Source organism: Rattus norvegicus, chromosome 10, assembly GCF_036323735.1.
Source record: "Rattus norvegicus strain BN/NHsdMcwi chromosome 10, GRCr8, whole genome shotgun sequence".
NCBI classification, from domain to species: domain Eukaryota; kingdom Metazoa; phylum Chordata; class Mammalia; order Rodentia; family Muridae; genus Rattus; species Rattus norvegicus.
Genome location: NC_086028.1, coordinates 4,781,197 through 4,802,216, shown reverse-complemented (window position 1 = coordinate 4,802,216; position 21,020 = coordinate 4,781,197). Strand labels below are relative to the sequence as shown.

The window sequence follows — 21,020 nt, the reverse complement described above, 5'->3', positions numbered from 1 at the left end:
GCAAATACTTTTTTATGTGCACCTCTCATATTGTGTTTAAAAAGCAATTCATTTCGTGATCCCGTTAGAACCCAGTGGTATCCCCATAGCACTAACCATGCAATGCTCACATTTAGTCTTTGCTTCATTATTTTGTTTTATGAGATGATTGTACAACAGATCTAAGAGTGGCTTTTCTTTTAAATAATTTAGCTCTCTTTGAAAAAGAATTTAGTTTTGTTTTTTCTTGTTTTAGTTTTTAGAGACAGGGTTTCTCTGTAGCCCTAGATGTCCTGGAACTCACTCCGTAGACCAGGCTGGCCTTGAATTCAGAGATCTACCTACCTCTGCCTCCTGAGTGCTGGGATTAAAGATGTGTGCCACCATTGCCCAGTGGGAAGGAGATTTTAAAAGTTTATTTTAGTGCTGTGACAGAACTGTTCAAACCTCACTGTGATCAGTATTATAAGAAAAATGTATTACTCCAGAAAGACGGTCTGGGCTCATTAGCAATTGCTGTTAGTGCTCCCTCTGCTCACTCTTTTTTTTTCTTTTCTTTTTTTCAGAGCTGGTGATCGAACCCACCCTCTGCTCACTCTTAGGCAACTAATCTATTTTCTGCCTCTGGATTTTTTTCTTATTCTTTCGAGATAATGTATTATGTAGTCCAGGCAGGTATTGAATTTATTATGTAGCCCAAGATAGCCTCTATCCTCTGATTCCCTTTGCCTCTACTTCCCGAGTGTGGGGATGCATGCCTGGCTCTCTGGATCTTCCTGCTGCTTGTATGTAATATGCATGAAGTCATAGCACTTTTGTTTTTGTTGATCAAGTGTAGCGGTCCTCAGGGTGCAGCCATGGAGCGGCCTAACCCGTAGTTCATTCCTTCCTGTGGTTAAGTGGTCCTGTTGGGTGGGTACTGCTCACCTTGTCATCTCCTTATCAGAGGCTGGGCTTTGGGTGGTTTGCACTTGGCTCTTAGAAGGATGCGCTGTGGAGCTCACATGCAATCTTGTGTGGGGCTCTAGTTCCCATTCTTCTTGGGTAATGTAGGGAAGAGTAGCCTTGCATTGTGTGGAAGCAGCCGAGGAGTCTAATCTGCTCTTCTGTTGTCCCAGGGCACCTTGGTAGCCCGCATTGGCGTGGGTGTGAAGTGACACTTGTTTGTGGGTTTGATTTGCCTTTTCCTAGTGCCTAGGCTTTCTCAGCATAGCTTCTTGTACCCATATCTTCTCTGGAGAAATGTCTGTTTGTATCATCTGCCAATGGAAGTTTTTTCTCATTTTAGTATTTTGTGTGTATGGGTATTTTGCCTGCATGTATATATGTGCATGACATGTGTGCCTGGGTGTCTCAGAGATCAGAAGTCTGTGTCTAACTTCTTAGAGCTAGAGTTATAGCCAGTTTTGAGCTGCCATGTGGATACTGGGGATTGAACCCAGGTCCTCTGGAAGCTCAGCCAGTGTTCTTAACCTCTCAGCATTCACTCCTGTCAGCCCACTTTTCAATTGAACCATTTTTCTCTTAATGTTGAGCTGCCAGAAATCTATGTAATTTTCAGATATAATTCCTTTATTAATATGCTTACAAAGTTTCTCTCCCATTCTGTGCATTGTCTTCTTACTTTCTTTTATTGAGATAGTCTTATGTTGCTCAGGCTGGCTTTGAATTTGCTATGTAGCTGAAGCAGGCCTGGAACTCCTGATCCTCCTGTCTCCACCTCTTTTTTTTTTTTTTTTTTTTTTTTTTGTGGTTCTTTTTTTCAGAGCTGGGGACCGAACCCAGGGCCTTGTGCTTCCTAGGCAAGCGCTCTACCACTGAGCTAAATCCCCAGCCCCCTGTCTCCACCTCTTAAGTGATATAGGATTACAGCTGTGAGATTCCATGCTGAGCACTGCTTGCTTGCTTATCTATCTATCTATCTATCTATCTATCTATCTATCTATCTATCTATCAATCATATCATCCTTTGAGGCACAGTGTCTTTGTGTGTTTGTATGTATGGAGGTCAGAGGTCAACCAATGCTTTTCTCGGTCACTTTCTCCCTTGTGTTTTGAGACCAGATCTCTTACTGAACCTGCTGCTCTCCGGTTAAGCTAGGCTGGCCATCAAGCCTCAGGCCTTCTGCCTTCTCAATACCAGTATTACAAGCACTACTGTTCCTGTCCCCGTCCATCCATCCATCCATCCATCCATCCATCCATCCATCCATCCGTCCATCCAAGACAAAGTTCCAAATATGTAGCCCTGGCTGGCATGGAACTCACAGTTCTGCCTTTCCAGTGCTGGAGCTAAAAGCATGTACCACCACATGTGGCTAGATTTATTTATTTACTTAAAAACGTCGGTCCTTTGGATTAAATTCAGTTTTTCATGCTTGCATTTTACCAACTAAGACATGTTTATAGTGTCCTTAAAAAAAAAAAGTCCTGGGGCTGGGGATTTAGCTCAGCGGAAGAGCGCTTGCCTAGCGAGCCCAAGGCCCTGGGTTCGGTCCCCAGCTCCGAAAAAAAAAAAAAAAAGAAAAAAGAAAAAAAAAAAAAAAGTCCGTCCATGAGTGTGAGTATGTGAGTATGTGTATGAAAGTATGGGAAAGTGAGTGAGTGTGTGTGTGTGTGTGTGTGTGTGTGAGAGAGAGAGAGAGAGAGAGAGAGAGAGAGAGACAGAGAGAGAGAGAGAGTGTGTGTGTGTATGTATGTATGTATGTATGTATGTATATAAAGATGCCATGTGCACATGTGAAGGTCAGAGGACAACTTTGTGGGATTGGTTCTCTCCATTTACCTTTACGTGGGTTCTGGAGATCAAACCCAGTTTTTCAGACATTCACAGCAAGCATCGTTACTCCCTGAGCCACTTTGTCAGCCCCACAGGGTCTTTTTTTGAAGACAGTATCATGCTGTGTAACCACATCATGAATCTCAAAGTCCAGATCTTCCTCCAGTGAGCTCCTGCCTCAGCTGCTCCGGGGAGGGCTGCTCACCTTCTCTCCTGGAAGCTCTTTGCACTTGCCTTTGAAGGACCCGTGCTTCTTTGTCCTCTGGATTTTGTTTTGCACAATTTTGCTGACTGTTTCCTTTTGGTGTGGCTTAACATATTTTTCAACTTCTTGTCCATCTTATAAATTAGTCATTAGATTCAGCTGTATTCTTGCGTTTAAAGTGTTTTAGTAGAAGCAGAGGAAAGACGGGTTCAAGGCTGAGAACATAATGTGCAGGTATCTAGGAAGTGTAATGCATACACCAGATAATGTATGCACTAGATAGATTATGCACACACTAGATAATAGTTTATTACCAGGCCAGAAAAATGAAGATGCCCATTGGTGGAGAATTTGTAAACACCATGTGGTATGACTTCACATAGAAATCCTCATCGATGTGAAGAGGGGGAGGAGGAGGAGGAAGAAGAGGAGGAAGAAGAAGGGGGAGGAGGATAGAGATTTCTTCACAAGTCGAGTTAGTTGAAATATCAGTGCTCTGCTAGGCAGGCCGGAGCTGAGGATGGCGAGGCTCACTTGGTTAGGTGTCTGTCTAGAATGCATGAGACCCCGAGTTCCATCTCTACCCTACATAAGCTGGACCTGGCACTGCACACCTATAGTCCCACTACTCAGGAGGTGGAGGCAGGAGAATCAGAAGTTCAAGTAAATCCGTGGGCATGTAGAGAGTTAGAAGACAATCTAGGTTACATGAGACTCTGTCTCAAAAAGAAAAAAAAAAACAAAAAAATTATGCAGGGTATAGAATTATATGTAAAATATATGCTTCAGTGCAACTCAACATACATCCAACACAGCCATTGTAGATTTACATTTGCCTGTAGAAGTAAAAAAAATGCCAGAAGGAAAGTTACCCGGAGGAAAAGACCCATGTGGGTGTCTCTTACGGAGGGAGTGGTCAGATGGTTTCCTCTAGAACTCAGTAGCAGGAACCCTCCACTACTGTCCTCCAGAAGCTAAGGGATTCTGGATTCTAGACTGCATGTTTGCCCTCCATGGGAAAGCAGAGATCATTTTTGTTCTCAAGTGCTGTCTTTTGTCCAAGTATGCATGAGAGTCCTTGGTGCTTTTTTCCATCAGTAACTCTCAGAAATCCTAGCGTTAGGAAAATGCTGGAATCCCAGTTCAAGGGGGTAGGAAAGTCAGGGCCAAAGGAGTCACTGAACCTGACAGAACAGTTTGGCCAAGAGAAATCACTGCTGCTCCTTACGTGTGTGCATCTTGGCAGTTCCTTATTTTTCTGGAAGGTTGAAGGTCACAGGTCTCTCCTTGGTTGTTGGCTGCGCTCTGTCCAGAAGTGATTTGTTCTTGGAATGAGCTGAAACAGTGACTGGAAAAAGAATGCTTGTGGTTTCATTCAGAGGCTATTAATATCTTTCCTCTTCATGACATCACAGGGTGGCGAATTGTGGGAGAATGTTAGTGCTCCAATGTCAGAAGTGGTGTTAACACCCCTCAGTCAGTGGTCCTGACCACTCCTGCTGCTGTGTGCCTAGGTTCCAAATGCCTAATGAGAGCTGAGCTGTTAGCATTCTTGAAATTTGGGCCTAAAGCTGGGCATGGTGATACACATTTTAATCCCAGCAGTTGGGAGGCAGAGGCAGATAACTCTTTGTGAGTTATGGCCTATCTGGTCTATGTAGCAAGTTTCAGGCTAGGGCTACACAGTGAGAGTGTTTCAAAGGGAGACAATGCCTAAAGGATTCTGAAATGAAGACATTGAAAAAAGGAATGAAGATGGTGCTGTGGTCCGTGGGTAGAGCACTTACCTAGCTTGTCTGAGGCTCTGGTTCCATCAATAGTATTGCATAAGCCAAGGGTGGGGTACACACCTGTAACCCCAGCACTCAGAGTGGGGTACAGGAAGATCAGAAGTTCAAGGTAAGCCTGGGGTAAATGAAACACACTCTTTAAACACAAAAGGAAAAAGAAATAAGATTGAGAAGCCCTCGATACCAGCCCAGGTCATTTTGTCATTACTATAGAACTTAGTTTTACTTTCATCTCTAACGTTTCCAGATAAAACGTTGCTCCATGGACTGCACACTGGTCAGGGTTGTGGGCGGTGCAGTCCTATTTTGAGCTATGGCTTGCATTGAGGCTTAGCTCGCTCTCTCCCCTCTGCCTCTCCTTTTCTTCTACTTTGGTGTTGTAAATAGTGGTATGCAGGGTAGGGTAGCTGTCTTAGTTAGGGTTTTATTATTGTGAAGAGAAAGCATGACCACAGCAACTCTTATAAAGGAAAACATTTAATTAGGACTGGCTTACAGTTGGGAGGTTTAGTCTGCCAGCCTCATGGCGGGAAGCATGGCAGGATATAGGAAGACATGGTGTAGGAGGAGGAGCTGAGAGTTCTATATCTGGATCCCCAGGCTGCAAGGAGAGACCGTACACTACACTGGGTGTACCTTGAACATATGTAACTTCAAAGTCCATAGTGACACACTCCGAGGCCACACCTCCTGATGGTACCACTCCCTATGGCCAAGCGTGTAAGCACAAGAATCTGTGGGGGCATACCTATCCAAGCCACCACAGTAGCCTACCTTTCTTTGCCGTATGTCTCTAGGGTGCTTTCCCAGTGCTGGCACTGACTGCTTCTGTGCCCAAGCAGTTGTACTAGTATGAAATGCTGTGAGGGAGGTGAGGCCCCGTGTCAGTAACGGCAAGCCATTCAAAACACTCTGGATAGCAGCTCGGTTTGTCCCTTTTCACTCAGCAAAGGGCTGTATAGCGTTGGTGCCTGTTGCAGTGGTGTCAGCTTAGGGAAACAGGCTTTGCTGAGGTGCTGGCGGTCCACCGGCCAGTCTTTCTTGATGGAACGTGGCAGAAGTTGTTTAAGCTGAGTCTGCAACATGGGACTATGCAGAGTTTTGTAATTAAAACATTATGGAGGGCTCCAGGTTCTTAGGGAGTCGGCAGGATAATACTTCTGTCCATCTTTCCTTCACAGAGGCAAGAGGGCCACCAGTTGCTCTTGGCTGCCATCCTGTCAAAGTGACATCAAGTCATGAGTACTCTAGGGGAAGTTTAGGGTCGTCTGACTGTGGATCTATCTGGTGGGCCAGACCTGTGTCATGCACTTAGCCTAGAGTTGTATGTGTAATCTGTCTCTGTAAGTTGTGTGGAGGAAACACTAGCATGTGGCATCAGAAAGACCTCCTAGGTGTGTGTGTGTGTGTGTGTGTGTGTGTGTGTGTGTGTGTGTGTGCGTGCGTGCACGTGCGCGTGCACTCCAGAGAAGCGGGAAGGGCTGAGAGATACCATTCACTCAGGTGAGAGGGGCTGTGTTTGGGTGAGAGGTCACAGTGCAGAGCCTGTGGGGGTGCGGTCCTTTCCCTGACTCTTACTTCACCTGACCACACAGGAGCCCTCAGAACTGGCCCAGGTGGTGCTTCTGCCAGCTCCCCTGCCTGCTGGCCTGGGTCCCTTCTTTCCCTGGGGAGGGAACCTTGCACTTTTGAGATGTATTTTACGTACATGGAGTTTTTGTTTCGGGTGCATATATGTCTGTGCATCACATGATTAAAGAGGCCAGAAGGGGGCATCAGATCATCTAGAGCTGCAGTTACAGGGAGTTGTGAGCTGCCATGCGGGTGCTGGGAGTCAAACCTGAGTCCTGTGGAAGAGCAGCCAGTGGCTCTTACTCAAGGAGCCCATTCATTCAGCTGAAAATCTCAAGCAGCTCAGGCCAGTCTTCACCTTGTTAGGACGCTGAGGGTGGTCCTCGGATTCGCTATCTTCCTGCCTCTAATTCCTGGTGCTGGGATTACAGGCGTGCAGCCACAGTGTGGTATGCACATGCAAGGTTAAATGGTTCTGGGGATCAAACTCAGAGTTCTCTGTGTGGACGGCAGGCTCTCTGCCAACCGAGACACATCCCCACGTTCTCCATTACATTTTTCTCTGCCTGTGTCTATCTAGCCGAGATCCTATCCTGTTTTTTCTTCCCTCAACTTCTTTATTTTTATTTTTTAAAGCTAGTCCAAATGACTGTGGTGGTTTGAATAAAAATGACCCCTACAGGCTCCTATATTGGAATGCTTAGTCACCACCAAGTTTGAAAGGATTAGAAGGATAAGGAGGTGTGGCCTTGTTGGAGCAAATGTGTCACTGGTAGAGGTTTCAAAAGCCCCTTACACCTCCCCCAACCCCCAGGGGGATCAGGATGTAGCGCTCAGCTATTTCTGTAGTGCCATGTCTGACCACATTCCCTGCCATGATAGTAACAGACTAAAAGTCTAAACAAGCCCTCAATTAAATGCTTTTTTTTTGTAAGAATTGCCTGATCATGATATCTCTTCACAGCAATGGAGCAGTGACTGAAACAAAAGTTGGTGCCAGGATTGGGGTTGTTGCTGTGACAGGCCTGACCATGCTGCTTATTGGTGGAATGTGCACTTTGGACTAGAAGAGCAGTTGAGTGCTTTAAATGGGCCTTCCTGGGCCATCCTAGTAGGAGCATGGAAGACAGCAGTGCTGAGAGTGATTCGAACTGTAGGTCCTGGCTTCAGAAGTTTCAGAGGGAAAGAATATTAGTAAGTGACTTAGAGATTACGCGCGCGTGCGTGTGTGTGTGTGTGTGTGTGCTATTTTGGCAAAGGATGTTGTTTGCTTTTTGCCCATGTCCTAAAAATCTGATTAAGGAGAAATGGAAGAGTTTTGGATTTATGTTGGAAGATAGGCTAGTATTAGTGGTCATTAGGACTCACTCTTAGATCTGTGACAAAAAGAAGCAAGCTGGACAAAGAGAGGTACAAAGGTTTGTTTTTTGTTTTTGTTTTTTCCTTTCTTTTTAAAGTGTTTGTTTGTTTATTTATTTATTTATTTATTTATTTATTTATTTATTATATATGAGTACACTGTAGCTGTCTTCAGACACACCAGAAGAGGGCATCAGATCCCATTATAGATGGTTGTGGGCCACCATGTGGTTGCTGGGATTTGAACTCAGGATCTCTGGAAGAGCAGTCATTGCTCTTAACCGCTGAGCCATCTCTCTAGTCCCCCAACATAACTTAGTCTTTCAGTTGTTGCCCATTTGACTCCTAGGATTGCCTGGGGCACTTCAAGCTCTTCAGCAGCATGCTTGGTCTCTATTTGCTCCTACACTACAGAGGAGGGAAGAGGGGGAGGGGAGGGGGGAGGGGACGGGACGGGACGGGACAGGGTGTTTCCATGTAGCTCTAGCTGGCTTAGGACTCACTGTGTAGCTCAGGCTGACCCCAAAATCTTAGCAATCCCCCTGGGATAGTTTACTGACTTAAACGTGCACCACCACGCCCAGCTTCTCCAATTCATGATGACAAAAAGCAAAGATAAGGAGTAAGAGCCAACTATGGTGGCCTATGCCTTTAATCCCAGCACAGGGGAAGCAGAGGCAGCAGGAGTCTCTGTGAGTTTCACGCTAGCCAGTGCCCCTGTGTTCAAAACAAACAAGCAAGCAAACAAACAAGTCAACAAGAAGTCTTCAGGGGTCTGGGGATGTATTTCCCTGGGGAGTGCTAGCCTAGCCTGCAGGAGACACATCAAGCCTGCTGTCCCAGTGTGCTACAGGTAGAATGGGGACCAGGATCATCCTCTGCCCAGCCTGGGCTAGATGAGACCACATCTCCAGAAAGATTCCATCTCCTGCTGCTTGCCCTTGGGAGGGGAATCAACCCTGGGTGTGAGGGTTACTGACACCTACTCCTGAGTAAGGCCCCTCAACTGTTCCTGAACCCTTATACTTGAGCACTGCGTGCTTCCCATGGGGACCCTGACCACCAGAGAGACAGGTGCTCTCTCTAGGAAACTAGATACATGTAAGAGGGATTCAGGGTGTAGCTTGGTGCTCCTTCCTTGGGAGCAATCCTCCTGTAGTTGTTTGATTGCATTGAAATTGTTTGTTTGGTTTTTGGTTTTTTGCTAGTACCTATCTGTGGCAGGCCTTCCCATTACAATATTTTACTAGTATGATACACACACAGTTAGCTATCGCTTTAGGTTGAGCAACCAGTACCATTCATAATGTGTGAGTAGCGCCTCTGTCCTGTTCTGAAAACGTGCTCATCTCCTAAGGGAAACCCTGAGTCCACAGAAGTTGTTCCATCTTTAGGCTCCAGAGTCTGTCTGGGTTTATCTGTCTGCTCTTTCCCAGCTTGAGGAGGACAGCTCAAGTCCCCACTTTCTCATTCTTGTCACCAAGGTGGCAGTAGGACATGGTTTGGATCTATCAGGGATCTAAACAGGACATTAAACCTTAAAGGACAGGGACAAGGGAAGGCCACAGGGTGCCATTTGAACTGGGTTTTGGCATTTTACATGGCCGTGTGATATCATGTGTGCAGTCTTGGGGGCATTCTCTGGGGTGCTGGGCATGGAACTCAGGAAAACCAGGAAAAGTGTTCCATCACAAGCCAAGCTGCTCTTAGCTGAAGTTGTCCCTGGAGGCGGCTGGAAGACCAGGGTTCACCTCTGGACTGTAACTGAGCAATGGCTTAGTGTTTGTCATGGGCTGTGGTTACAGGTGTGTTGCAGACAGATGTGGTAACAATGTAAGTTCTTCTCCCCCAGCCTTAGTTCTGTCTCTTGAGTGAGCTCTTTCCCCTTCTTGGTCAAGGATGGTGTAGACTAGTCATTTATTGACCTGGCCAACAGTTGTGACTTGGGGTAGTATTAACTTGATATTCTTCCTGTGTGGTTGTGATGCTGGGACCTGGAGGTCTCTTCTGGGCTCTGGTGTGTGTGTGTGTGTGTGTGTGTGTGTGTGTGTGTGTGTGTGTGTGTGTAGTTTGTTACTGTAGAAGGTGAGGAAACACCTTGTGTTGCTGCCTGCCAGTCTGTGCAGGATCCTTCTGTTTGGATACTGTAGGGCTAGTGCTTACAATATCATGCAGAAACCAGTGTCTAGAGAGGGGAAATGACTGCCCTGTCACATGGCCAGCAAGTGGCCTGGCTAGGATGAGGACTTATGTCTTGTGACTTCCCTGCTGAACGTTACTCCCTTCGCAGCCAGGGGCCTCTCTCTACTTCCCGCTGCTGGTAAGTGGCCTTGGAGTCACCTGTTTGTCCTGTTGGAGACTCTCCTGTATCTTCTCAGGCCTCAGATGGCCACAGGTGCCCTGCTGAGGTCAAGACAGTCTCACTGAGATTCATGTCTCGGAGACCAAAGCCAGGGAGTGAGCCTCTCAGCTTAGACCTGTTCAGCGTCAGGCATGTTTTCACAGGGTGCATGAGGACCTGAGTTCAGATACCCAGCTAGCACCATGGGAAAAGCCAGGAATGGTGAAGAATGCTCATAACCTAAGTACATGGGAGACAGCAATCGGTGGATCCCTGGCACTCACTGGGTGGCCAATCTGACTTAGTGCTAAGTGCTAAGTCCAGTGAGAGACCCTGCTCAAAACAATGAACAACAAATAAGCAAACCCAAGTAGATATGAGGACACTGTAGCTGTCCTCAGATACACCAGAAGAGGGCATCAGATCCCATTACAGATGGTTGTGAGCCACCATGTGGTTGCTGGGATTTGAACTCAGGACCTCTGGAAGAGCAGTCAGTGCTCTTAACCACTGCGCCATCTCTCCAGCCTTAGGTTGACCTTTGATGTCCTAATGCATATGCACATACGTGTACCTGAACATGCACAAATATACATGCCTACCCCAAGTGCACACAGTAGTAGTAGCTGACTAGTAGAATGCTGTCTAGTGAGATGGTAGAGATGTTTTTCTTTCTTTTTATTTGTTTTTTATTGTTTTTTAGCCTCATAAATTTCTGTTATGAGAAAAAAAACCAGTAGAAGCATTTTTAGGGTGAAGCTGTCATTTCTAGTTGTTGATGCCCAGTGTTGAGGAATTATAAGGTCTAGAACTTGGAAAAAGGAAGGAAGAAAGCCATACTTTCCTTTGGTTTCAGTGTTGGAGGGGGGCAGAGGCAAACCCTTCTGCTGAGAGAGAGCTGTGGAGAAGAGAAGCACAGGTGGGAAGGGTGTGCACTGTGTGAAGCGGATGTATTGGGGCCTCTGCACTGCCATGAGCTGTGCTACCAGACGCTCTTTTGCCTGGTGTAGGCTTGACCTTATCAAAGGCTCTTCTAGAAAAAGGACTTGTTGTCTTGAGTGTCTCTGTTTCGCCTCAAGGCCTGGAGGAAGGCAGCCATCTTGATGTGATTCTAGCACAGGCTTCCGAGGGGCAATGCTGTCCATCAAAATCATACTTGCACCAGTTAGTGTCCAGGTTAAATCGGATTCTCAGCCTGTAGACTTCTGGGAAGGACCCTCTGTGGCTGGCTGCTGTGCCAGTCTGTCTGATGGTCCTCCTGCCCACCCCCATCCCAGTAGACTTCTAGTCCTGTCTTACGGTCCTTCTACCTATCCCTTGTCCTTAGGCCTGGAAGACAGCAGCTGAGCTTGTCTTGCCTCAGCCTCTCCACTAACCGCTTGCTCTGCCTGGAACGGCCCTTCCATGTGTTTCCGTGGGCGCTGCTTTTCTTTATAAAGGCCTCAGCTCATGTGTCAGCGTGCAGAGAGCCCCTACGCTGTGCTGGCCTCTGACCTTTTCTGTCCTCTCATTGTCTCTCTCAGTGTGCTCACACACTGACTCTTCCTCTCAGTGTGCTCACACACTGACTCTTCCTAGCACATGTCAGCTCCATGAGAAGATGACTCCACACCGTTTCACTCCCAGCTCGCTCACACTCCTCCTGCTGTCTCAGGACAGAAGCCCTGGTGAGCAACTCCATCCCCGTTCAGAGCGCCTGCTCTGTGGTTGGGGCATTGTCATCCTCAGACTTCACTTCCTTGAGGTGCTACCCTGTCCATTACGGTCATCTATACATCTGTTCGTGGGCTGTCTGTTGCTAAAGGTCCTCTTCGGCAGACCTTTTTAATCAAAATTCTGTGTGTGTTTTGTTCTTGTGGGAATTATTTGGGAATTTATTTGACTGCAAAAAAATAACTCAAGCGCCTATGTGGGCTTGGTCCTGTGTGGTTTTTGACTGGTGAGGGTTATTTGTGGTATTGGCTTGGCAGCTCAGCGCACCCAGGAGGGCACCTTTGTGATTCTCTTGGCTTTTCCTCCAGGTATGTCATTTAATGGGCAAAGGGTGCTCTGTTCATCCAAATGCTTAAGACTCAGGCATGAGGGTGGAGGAAGGTGTGAGGCCCTTCCTTCCCTTTCACAAGGCGCAACCTACCAGAGCCTTCAAGCACACTCCCGCCTGATTCTCATCGGCCAAGCTATTGGTGCTTGTTTATTTTTGAGACAAGGTCTCACGTAATCCAGAGTGACCTCCAATTCCCCGTGTAGCTGAGGATGAACTTGAACACCCCATCATCCTGTGTCTGCCGTCCAAGACCGGCATTACAAGTGTGCCTACCATTCTGGTTCATGAAGTGCTGAACCCAGGGCTCCATGCATAATAGACAAGCTTTCTACCAACTGGGCCACACCCCTAGACATCCCTGACTGACTCTGTAAGGTCAGCCTTGGCAGGGAAAGAACTAAGACTGTCTAAGGACAGGGCTTGCCGTCCTGGGGACTTAGATGCTATTTTATACTTCTGGGTGTCAAGGGGGAATCCCTACTCTCCAGGATACATTTGACAATGTGTGAGGTCAACTTGGTTTTGTGTTTGTTGCTAATGGCGCCCAGTGAGTAGACACTGTTGAATCTCCTGCACTAGCAGTAGGATCACAGCAGAGAAGGGAGACCGTTCAGGACACACTCATTAAGTCTGGGGAAACGGTTTTCCTCTGATGGAGCACATTGCGATCATTGCCATAGATTGCTGGTGCCTGACCTGGCTACTGATTTTGTTAAAGATGTTTATGGATAGCCATACTCTATCATGTCAGATGTCAGAAACTTTTTTTTTTTTTTAATTAAAGATAGGGTCTTTCAGTCCTGGATATCCTGGACCTTGCTAGCTTTGTAAACCAGGTGTCCTCAAACTTGCAGAAATCCTTCTGCCTCTTCCTGGGGAGTGCTGGGATTAAAGGCGTGTGCCACTGTGCTCAGCATCCGTGTCAGAAAGTCTTAGAGTCTGCTTGTCAGAGAGAAGTAATTAAACCCCATTGCATTTTAGGGCTGCAGAACGATGACAGAAGGCAGTTCCTGCTGGAGCGGCTGCTGGATGCAGTGAAGCAGGTAAGGATGCACAGCACAGCCTTTTGTGTGAGTGTCCAAAGTCTGCTCTGCCCTTTTATGTGCACAGGCTTATTTTGTGTCGGGAATGGTTTTGTGTGTTTGCTTGTTTTGGGACTGGGTGTTACCACCAGGTTGTCCAGGCTGACCTAGAACTCTTGCTTCAGCCTCCCATCCTACATTACAGGTATATACCACCATGTCCAGATGTAGTTGAGAATGGCTGAGCAGACTTCTCCTTAGGGAATGACAGAGCAGGGAAGGAAGTCTTTGGTGTGGGGGTCCAGAGTTTTCAGGGGACTCCATCCTTCAGATTGACCTGTCTTCATTGCAGAGTTTGGTTCCCAGCAGATTTGTTTAGGGCAGCTCTTCAGAGGTGCTGGCTTGCATTTAGGACCCTAAAAGTGCCAACACAAGACCTGAGGCCCAAGGCCACACCCAGGAGCTTACATTGCTAGCAGCTGTGCTGGCGTCTGGCTAGGCAGCAGCAGCTGTTGATGCTGGCTGTGGTGCTGGCTTATCCGACACTGTAATGTTTGCTGCCATCACGTGCCCACCTTGTGCCTGGCTCTCTGTGAGTGCTTTCAGTGAAGTCTTTCAGCACTTGCTGGAGGAGTTCCTGTGATTGTTTTCACTGTAGAGATCAAGGCACTGAGACTACAAGATCAGCAACTCACTTAAGCTGTCACAGTAAGCAGGAGGGCTGGATCCAAACCTGAGAATTTAACGAGCCCCTCTTTAGGAAGAGAATATTGATATTTGTTTCTACGTCATTGTAAGGAGGGAGATAGTTTAACAGGTTGTGGGTTAAATGTTGAAGTGGGCTCAGAGAATCCAGTGTCTGCCCAAAACTTGAGGGAGCCTGATGTGATGAATGGGCCCAGGCAGTTCTATCTCTTTTCAGCTGCCAGACTTTCTGAGTGCCCCTTTGTGGTTAGATTTTAAACTTGATACAGGTTAGAGTCTTCTGGGAAGAGGAATCTCCATAGGAAAAAAATGGCTCCTTCAAATTGACTGAAGGCAAATTGGGAGGGTGTTTTCTTGATTAATCATTGATGTGGGAGGGCCGAGCTCACAGTGGGCAGATGGCACCCTAGGGCAGGACATATGGAGTAGGCCAGTGAGCAGTGCTCCTCCATGGCTGCTGCTTCACTTCCTGCCCTGCCTTCCTCCATGAGGCACGGTGATGAGGAGGAATAGGATGAAGCAAACCCTTTCTTCGCAAGTTGCTTTTGGTCAAGGTGTTTTTTTTTTTTTTTTCTTTTTCTCTTTTTCTTTTTTCTTTTTTTAGGAGCTGGGGACCGAACCTAGGGCCTTGTGCTTGCTAGGCAAGCGCTCTACCACTGAGCTAAATCCCCAACCCCAAGGTGTTCTTAAACCTAAGACAGTCCTCCTTTTCCCTGGACTCTGACTTTTCCTCTGCACAGGGATGCTGGGAGAACTGCATTGTTAACATTGGCGGAGTTTGGTTTGTGTTTAATCTGGAGAATGAAGGAAGGGGCAGGGCAGGGAAGTGGATCCAGTGGCTTCCATGGGGCACTTAGACACAAACGGGGGCTTCTGCTCAGAGCTGCTGAGTTATTTTGATGAGTTGAACTGTTATATTTATCTTATATAACAGCCAGCTTTATTGATATTTATTGATATAGCTATCATTTACCTATAATTAAAAAGTATGTGTGGTGTGTACTGTGTCTGGATAACAGTGTCCTTTTTAGATTATATGTAATTTTTAACCTAAATCTATGTATCATGTAAGTCTGCTATCCATAAGCAGAGACTCTTTGTCTTTACCCTGAATAGTGTCCTGGTGATCTTAGCTCTTGGGAAGCTGAGGCAGAAGGACCGCTGTACATTCGGTCAGGGCTACAGAGGGAGGCCAGCTCAGAGCAAACAACAATGAAAGAGGCAATGGGTGATGGTGAAGGTTGGGGCACTTTATGGCTGAAGATGGTCAGGGCAAGCTTTATAGGTCTGTTTTGTGAAAGGTGGCTTCCCCATCCACTCAGCCTGGCAGAACTACTCATCACTGAGTCCACTGGTCTGAAGGCTCCCCCAGGCAGCTGTCACACACTCACCCTTTGACACAGTTTGCCCCCTTTGCGGCTCACCGGCACAGAGGCATAGAAGTTCTCAGGCCATCAGCAAGAGCTGCGTATCCAGCTGCTGCTGCTGCTGCTGCCGCAGCCACTTTCTGAGTAGCTGTAGGTGCCTGCATTCCTGTCTGCCCAGTTCACTCACTTCTTGGAGTGAAGAGGGAGACCTGAGGATGCTGTGCTGGCTTCTTACCTCTGTGAAGCACCAGGGCCTGGGCCATCTGACTTTTCCAAGGCCCTTCTGGCTTCTGTCCCTGCCGTATGTATCTGAAGCCCCGAGGCTGCTCTGTGATGTCTACCATTTCAGCCGTCAGCCCGCCTCAGCAGTCTCTTTCTCTGCAGTGCCAGATCCGCTTTGGAGGGAGAAAGGAGATCGCCTCAGACTCAGACAGCAGGTGAGTGTGTCACTCCTTTGTCCTCCTCCTCCCTTCTTAAATCTTTTATTTAGTTTTACTACGTAGCCCATGCTGTTCTTTAAAAAAAAAAAATCTTCTAAAAATTTATTATAGTGTGTGTGAGTGCAAGTGCTCATGAGCACAGTACATGTGTGGAAGTCAGAGGACAGCTTCCGGGAGCTGGTTCTCTCCTTTCATTGGCATGTGGGGTGGTCAGACTCAGGTGGACAGGCTTAAGTGGCAAGTGTCTTTACCCGCTGACCCATCTCACCCTTCCCCTCCACTGTTAATGGATTCAGCCTCCTGCTGCCTTAGCTCTCCCAGCCCTGGGTCTGCAGACATGTGTCACCATGCCTAGCTAATAGGTCATTTTCAAAACCTTTTCACCATTAAGGAAAACGTGCCAAGAAATAGATGCTGCTGTGTCTGTCTCTGCAGCCAGGAGGGACAGTGACAGCTTCCACTGCGGATGAACAGCACCGCCTATTGATATGCGCCTATTGATATGCTTCTAATTTCCTATCTTCTCCTTCTAGAAGCCTGTTCTACTCGAAGGACCTTTCTATGTAAAGTTATCTCCATGATGACTTACAGTTGGGAAGACTCAGAAACCTAAACATTCAGTGATTAGAAAATAGGTGATCGGGTATAGCACGTCTGTAAGACGGAGTGGTGTTCCAACCAGGGCTGGCGTCTCAGCTCTGTTGTGAGTTCAAGGCCAACATAGGCAGCTTAGCCCCTGTCACACAAACCAAACCAAACCAAGTCGCCCCCCTCCCCCTCCCCCACCCCCACCAGCAACAAGAATAACAACAAAAATAGCCTGGTGTTAGACCACAATTCTAGCATATATGAGACCTTGTGCTCAATTTCTAACTCCATACACATATCAAAGAAGCAAAAAATGGTATTCATAGAATTTCCTTTAGGTAGGAAGTGCATGCATATGTAGCAATTTCAAACTTCTGCATGTAGGGCCCATGAGGTGGCTCATCAGGTAAAGGCACCTGCCACACCCCAGATGACACATCCTAAGGACCCACAAGGTGGAAGGAGAGAATCCACTCCTGCAGATTGTCCTCTGACTGACACGCATCTGCCATCTGCCATGGCATGTGTGCACCTGTGGACACAGACAGACAGACATAGTAAAGTGTGATAGAAATGTTTGTAGTAGACATACATATGCCATAGCAGTGACGAGTTATAAAAGCATATGATTACACATTGATGTGAAACAACGATTGCAGAGAAAACTCACTCCCCACCCCCAAAGTCACCAAGGTCTGACCATGAGTGCTTTCAGGATACCAACAGGATTTTAATGTTAACTGATATTTGTTCAATATATTTAATATACTTCACCACGTGTCCTTTTACGGTGAGAGAGAGCCCTTCAGCTTATGTGCGGCCCAGGAGAGGCTAACACACTGTCCACATCTCTCATGTTGGCTGGTTAAGTGCACGTGGCCCAGCTGAGGTCACAGGTGTCCAGTCTTCCTGGAATTGCGCTGTGATGTCACATGCCCTGTGGCCCAGGAACAGGCCAGAGGACATTCTTCCTTAGCTCCCATCCTGTGAGCCTGGCTTCCCCTTTCCCATTGTTGTCTCCTCCTTTCTCTGTGAAACCTTACCAGCACAAGCCATGCACAGAGGCCAGTGCACAATCAGTGCTGCCTTCCTCTCTCCCTTCCTCAGTTTCCCTTTGCTCCACTGAACATCCAACAGGCTGTGCACCTTCGTGTTTTGCTGCATCTCTCCTCTGTCTTCCGCCCTCCTACTGCCAGCTCGGAGCCCACATGTGTATTTGGCTGTATTGATTGTTGGTGCATCTGCACAGCTGACGGCTTGTCCCTCCTTATCTCTAATGCTGGCCTCCTGGGCCCAGGAATGCCTTGTGCTCCCCACACACCCAGGGAGCTGTCTGGAAATGCTTGAGTAGCCCATCCCCACAGCTGAGCTTAGCAGATTTCTTCATGCACAGCCATAGCACCTAAACGGTGTTCTGGAAAGATCCTGTATCCCAAGGAATGTGTGCCCCATTGCCCTGTAGTAGGTGTTCAGTGTCCACAACATCTCCATGCCTGTGAGCTTTGAGGGTGAAGGGTTGTTTCTTTTTACTTATTTATTTAGTGTATGTAGTATGTGTGCACTGAAGACCATTTGTAGGAGTCAGTCCTTTCCTTCCACAGTGGGTTCTGGGTATTGAACTTGTGTTGTCAGACTTGGTGGCGAGCACCTTTACTAGCTAAGCCATCTTTCAGCCCTTGTTTTATTTATTTATTTTAAATCTTTGAAAATTAATTTATTTAGATTTATTTACTCTATATGAATGTTTTACCTTCATGTATACATGTGTATCATGTGTGTGTGCCTGTTGTTTTCAGAGGTCAGAAGAGAGTTGACCGAACTAGAGTTAAGAATGATTATGAGCCGCATGTTGGTGCTGGGAACTGAATCCTGGTCCTCTGTAAGAAAAACAAGTGCTCTTAACTGCTGAGCCATCGCCCTAGGTCCCTGCTACTCCTCGTGTTCCTTTTATGATAAGGTCTTGCTATATAGCTCAGTGTGGCCTTGAACTTGTACCTTCGCCGTGTTGCCCAGGCCTGTTGAGCCTGCCAGACTTTAGAGTGTGGGTTGTGTTTTGACATTGTACTTACATAGTGTTAACTGATGTTTTCCCTCAAGGTCTGATAAAGGATCTACCCTTCGTCAGAACAGGGGTCCTCATTCTGGAACTTAAGGTCTACCTGCATCAGAAGGGCCTGAAGGATTGTAAATTCATGATGGTAATTTCAGATTCCAACCTAGGTCTACAGATGTGAGCAGAGCATTTGCTTGGAGAGCACTTGCTTGGCCAGAACTCTGTCTCCTCTTGTCCTATTACCCTAGTGCAGGGAATCACAGGCGTGATCACAGAAGTTGTGTTTTCAGTAAACATTACTTTAAAAGAATAACAGGAGAGCTGGGCGTGGCGATCCCAGCCTGTGGGAGGTGGAGGCAGGAGGATTTTTAGTTTAAGTTATTTTGGCTAGATTGCAAGTTCAAAACCAGTTTGGGCTATGTGAAGCCATGTCTCAAAAAACAAATAGACTACAGGAAGCAGTTACAAACTGGTGAGTCTTGTGAACTCGAAGCTTCTGTCTAGTACTTGTTCTGAGTCATGGCCTGGTGTGCAGAGTTAATTAACAAGTGCTTATCCCATCCTGACCAGGGTGTCCTGTCTGTGTAATGTGTGTGCACATGCATGTGTATTTACTTTTCTTCATCTTTGAGTACAACACCATTTGTAGGAGTTGATAGAGTACATTTCCTGAGGGGCATCTGAACACATCAGATGAATATGTTCCTATGTAACAGCTGCACTCTTTTCTTTTCTTTTCTTTTCTTTTCTTCCTTCCTTCCTTTCTAAAGATTTATTTATTTATTTATTTATTTATTTATTTATTTATTTATTGTATATGAGTACACTGTAGCTGTCTTCAGACACACCAGAGGGCACCGGATCCCATTAGAGATGGTTGTGAGATACTGGGATTTGAACTCAGGACCTCTGGAAGAATAGTTAGTGCTCTTAACTGCTGAGCCATCTCTTCAGCCCAGCTGCACCTTTTCTTATGTGAAATCTTTCTTTTTTTAAAAGATTTATTTATTTATTATATGTAAGTGCACTGTAGCTGTCTTCAGACACACAAGAAGAGGGCATCAGATCCCATTACAGATGGTTGTGAGCCACCATGTGGTTGCTGGGAATTGAACTCAGGACCTCTAGAAGAGCAGTCAGTGCTCTTAACCACTGAGCCATCTCTCCAGCCCTCTTATGTGAAATCTTAACTTAATTTTTTGCTGTCGAGAAGGCTCAGGACTCTGGCTTGTGACCCCTGATGACCTGAATTTGACCCCAGGAATCCAAATGCTAAAAAAGAGAGAACAAATTCTCAAAATTGTCCTTCTATCTCCACATGCTTGCCATGGCAAGTGTGTGCCTGCCTGCCTGCCTGCCTACCTACCTACCTACACACACACACACACACACACACACACACACACACACACACACACACAGAGTACATTCTTTTCAAAGATATTGTTGGTTAGTAGAATTAAAAAAGTTAATTCCTGGGCTGGAGAGATGGCTCAGCAGTTTAAAGCACTTAGTGCTTTTTCAGAGGACCCAAGTTTGATTCCCAGCACCTAGGTCAGGTGACTCATATATATGCCTATAACTTCAGTACTAGGGGATCTGGTATCCTCTCCTCTGTTAGGTACCAGGTACACACACACACGTTCTGAAAAGTCTGACTCCCTCCATCCCAGCTGTGATGAGGCACGGAGAGTACTGGCCTTCACTGGCTGCTGCTTGGCTGCTGTGTTCCCAGAGAGGGGAGATAACAGTGTGCCAGGCAGTGTTTTGTCAGTGTCACAGCTCCTGTGACAGGCCTTCCAGGAGAAGGACTCTAAAAGAGGACACTTTGGCTGGTGGCTTCAGAGATAACAGTTTCCAGTGGCTGTATCTGGGGCATGGGGTACAAGCTGCTCACACCTGAGCTGGGAAGCAGAAAGGTCCCTGAGAAGGGACAAGGGGCTTGGTGCATGCTTCAAAGGCTGCCCCAGTGATCTCCATTCTCCAACTAGGCCCTGCTGCCTAAGGTTTCTGTGATCTCCCAATAGTGCTACCATTAGTGATCAGTGCTTTGACAAGGTCACAGCCTATTTGATCCATTCAATTCCCAGAAGTCCTAGGGCATCTGCGCCTTGGGGATCATGTCTAAACATGACACTTAGACATTGTGGATATGTTAGGATTAGAGTTGGGCCCAGCATCTTGAGCTCTTCTGTATCACCCGGCTCTACATCTGTGACTTCAACTGCAGACAAAAATATTAGAAAGGCAGGGAATACAGCTCAGTGGTAGAGTGTGTGCTTATTTGTGCAAGGTCTTGAGTTCTATTCCCAGCAAAGCATCTGTACTGAACATAGGCATGCTCAGTAACAACTGTTTGTCCAGCATTTACATTTAGTGGGTATTATAAACAATTCAGAGAAGATTTGAAGTTCACGGGAAGCTGTGCAAAGGTAACACACAGTCACTACACCAGCCTATATGAGGGCCTAGAGTGTCATGTATTTCTACAACCACAGGATCCTGGGAATGGCCCGTCACAAATACTGAGGGGTGATAATGTAGCATTGTCTCTCTGTAGTGCCCACTTAGTGATCAGGTTGATTTTGAAGCTGGGGTTTTAAAAGCCTTACCTTCTCCCATAGGGTATCCTCCTCATTTCTAAGTTCTGGCGTCATTTACAAGATGCATGGTTGCAGGTAGCCACCTTCACGGTCTGTTCTTGTGATGTGCTTCACCTCCAGAGGGAATGCTGGCTGTCATGGTGAGACAGCAGTCTCGCAGCTGCTTCCAGGTC

General features: G+C 46.8%; 1 protein-coding gene across 11 annotated transcripts in view; it reads left to right on the top strand.

The window, feature by feature from the left end:
- Snx29 (sorting nexin 29) overlaps window positions 1-21,020 on the top strand; it is a 413,817-nt gene that overhangs the window by 3,466 nt on the left and 389,331 nt on the right. For 3 of the 11 annotated variants that reach the window (XM_039086862.2, XM_039086863.2, XM_039086865.2), the window contains exons 1-3: window positions 8,181-11,692; window positions 13,051-13,112; window positions 15,548-15,600. In XM_039086862.2, the coding sequence (XP_038942790.1) occupies window positions 11,626-11,692; window positions 13,051-13,112; window positions 15,548-15,600 (182 nt within the window). In that variant the 5' untranslated portion in view covers window positions 8,181-11,625. Of the gene's footprint in view, window positions 1-8,178; window positions 11,693-13,050; window positions 13,113-15,547; window positions 15,601-21,020 lie in introns of those variants that run through there. The other 8 variants (XR_005489945.2, XM_039086858.1, XM_039086864.2 and 5 more) reach the window with 7 other exon arrangements.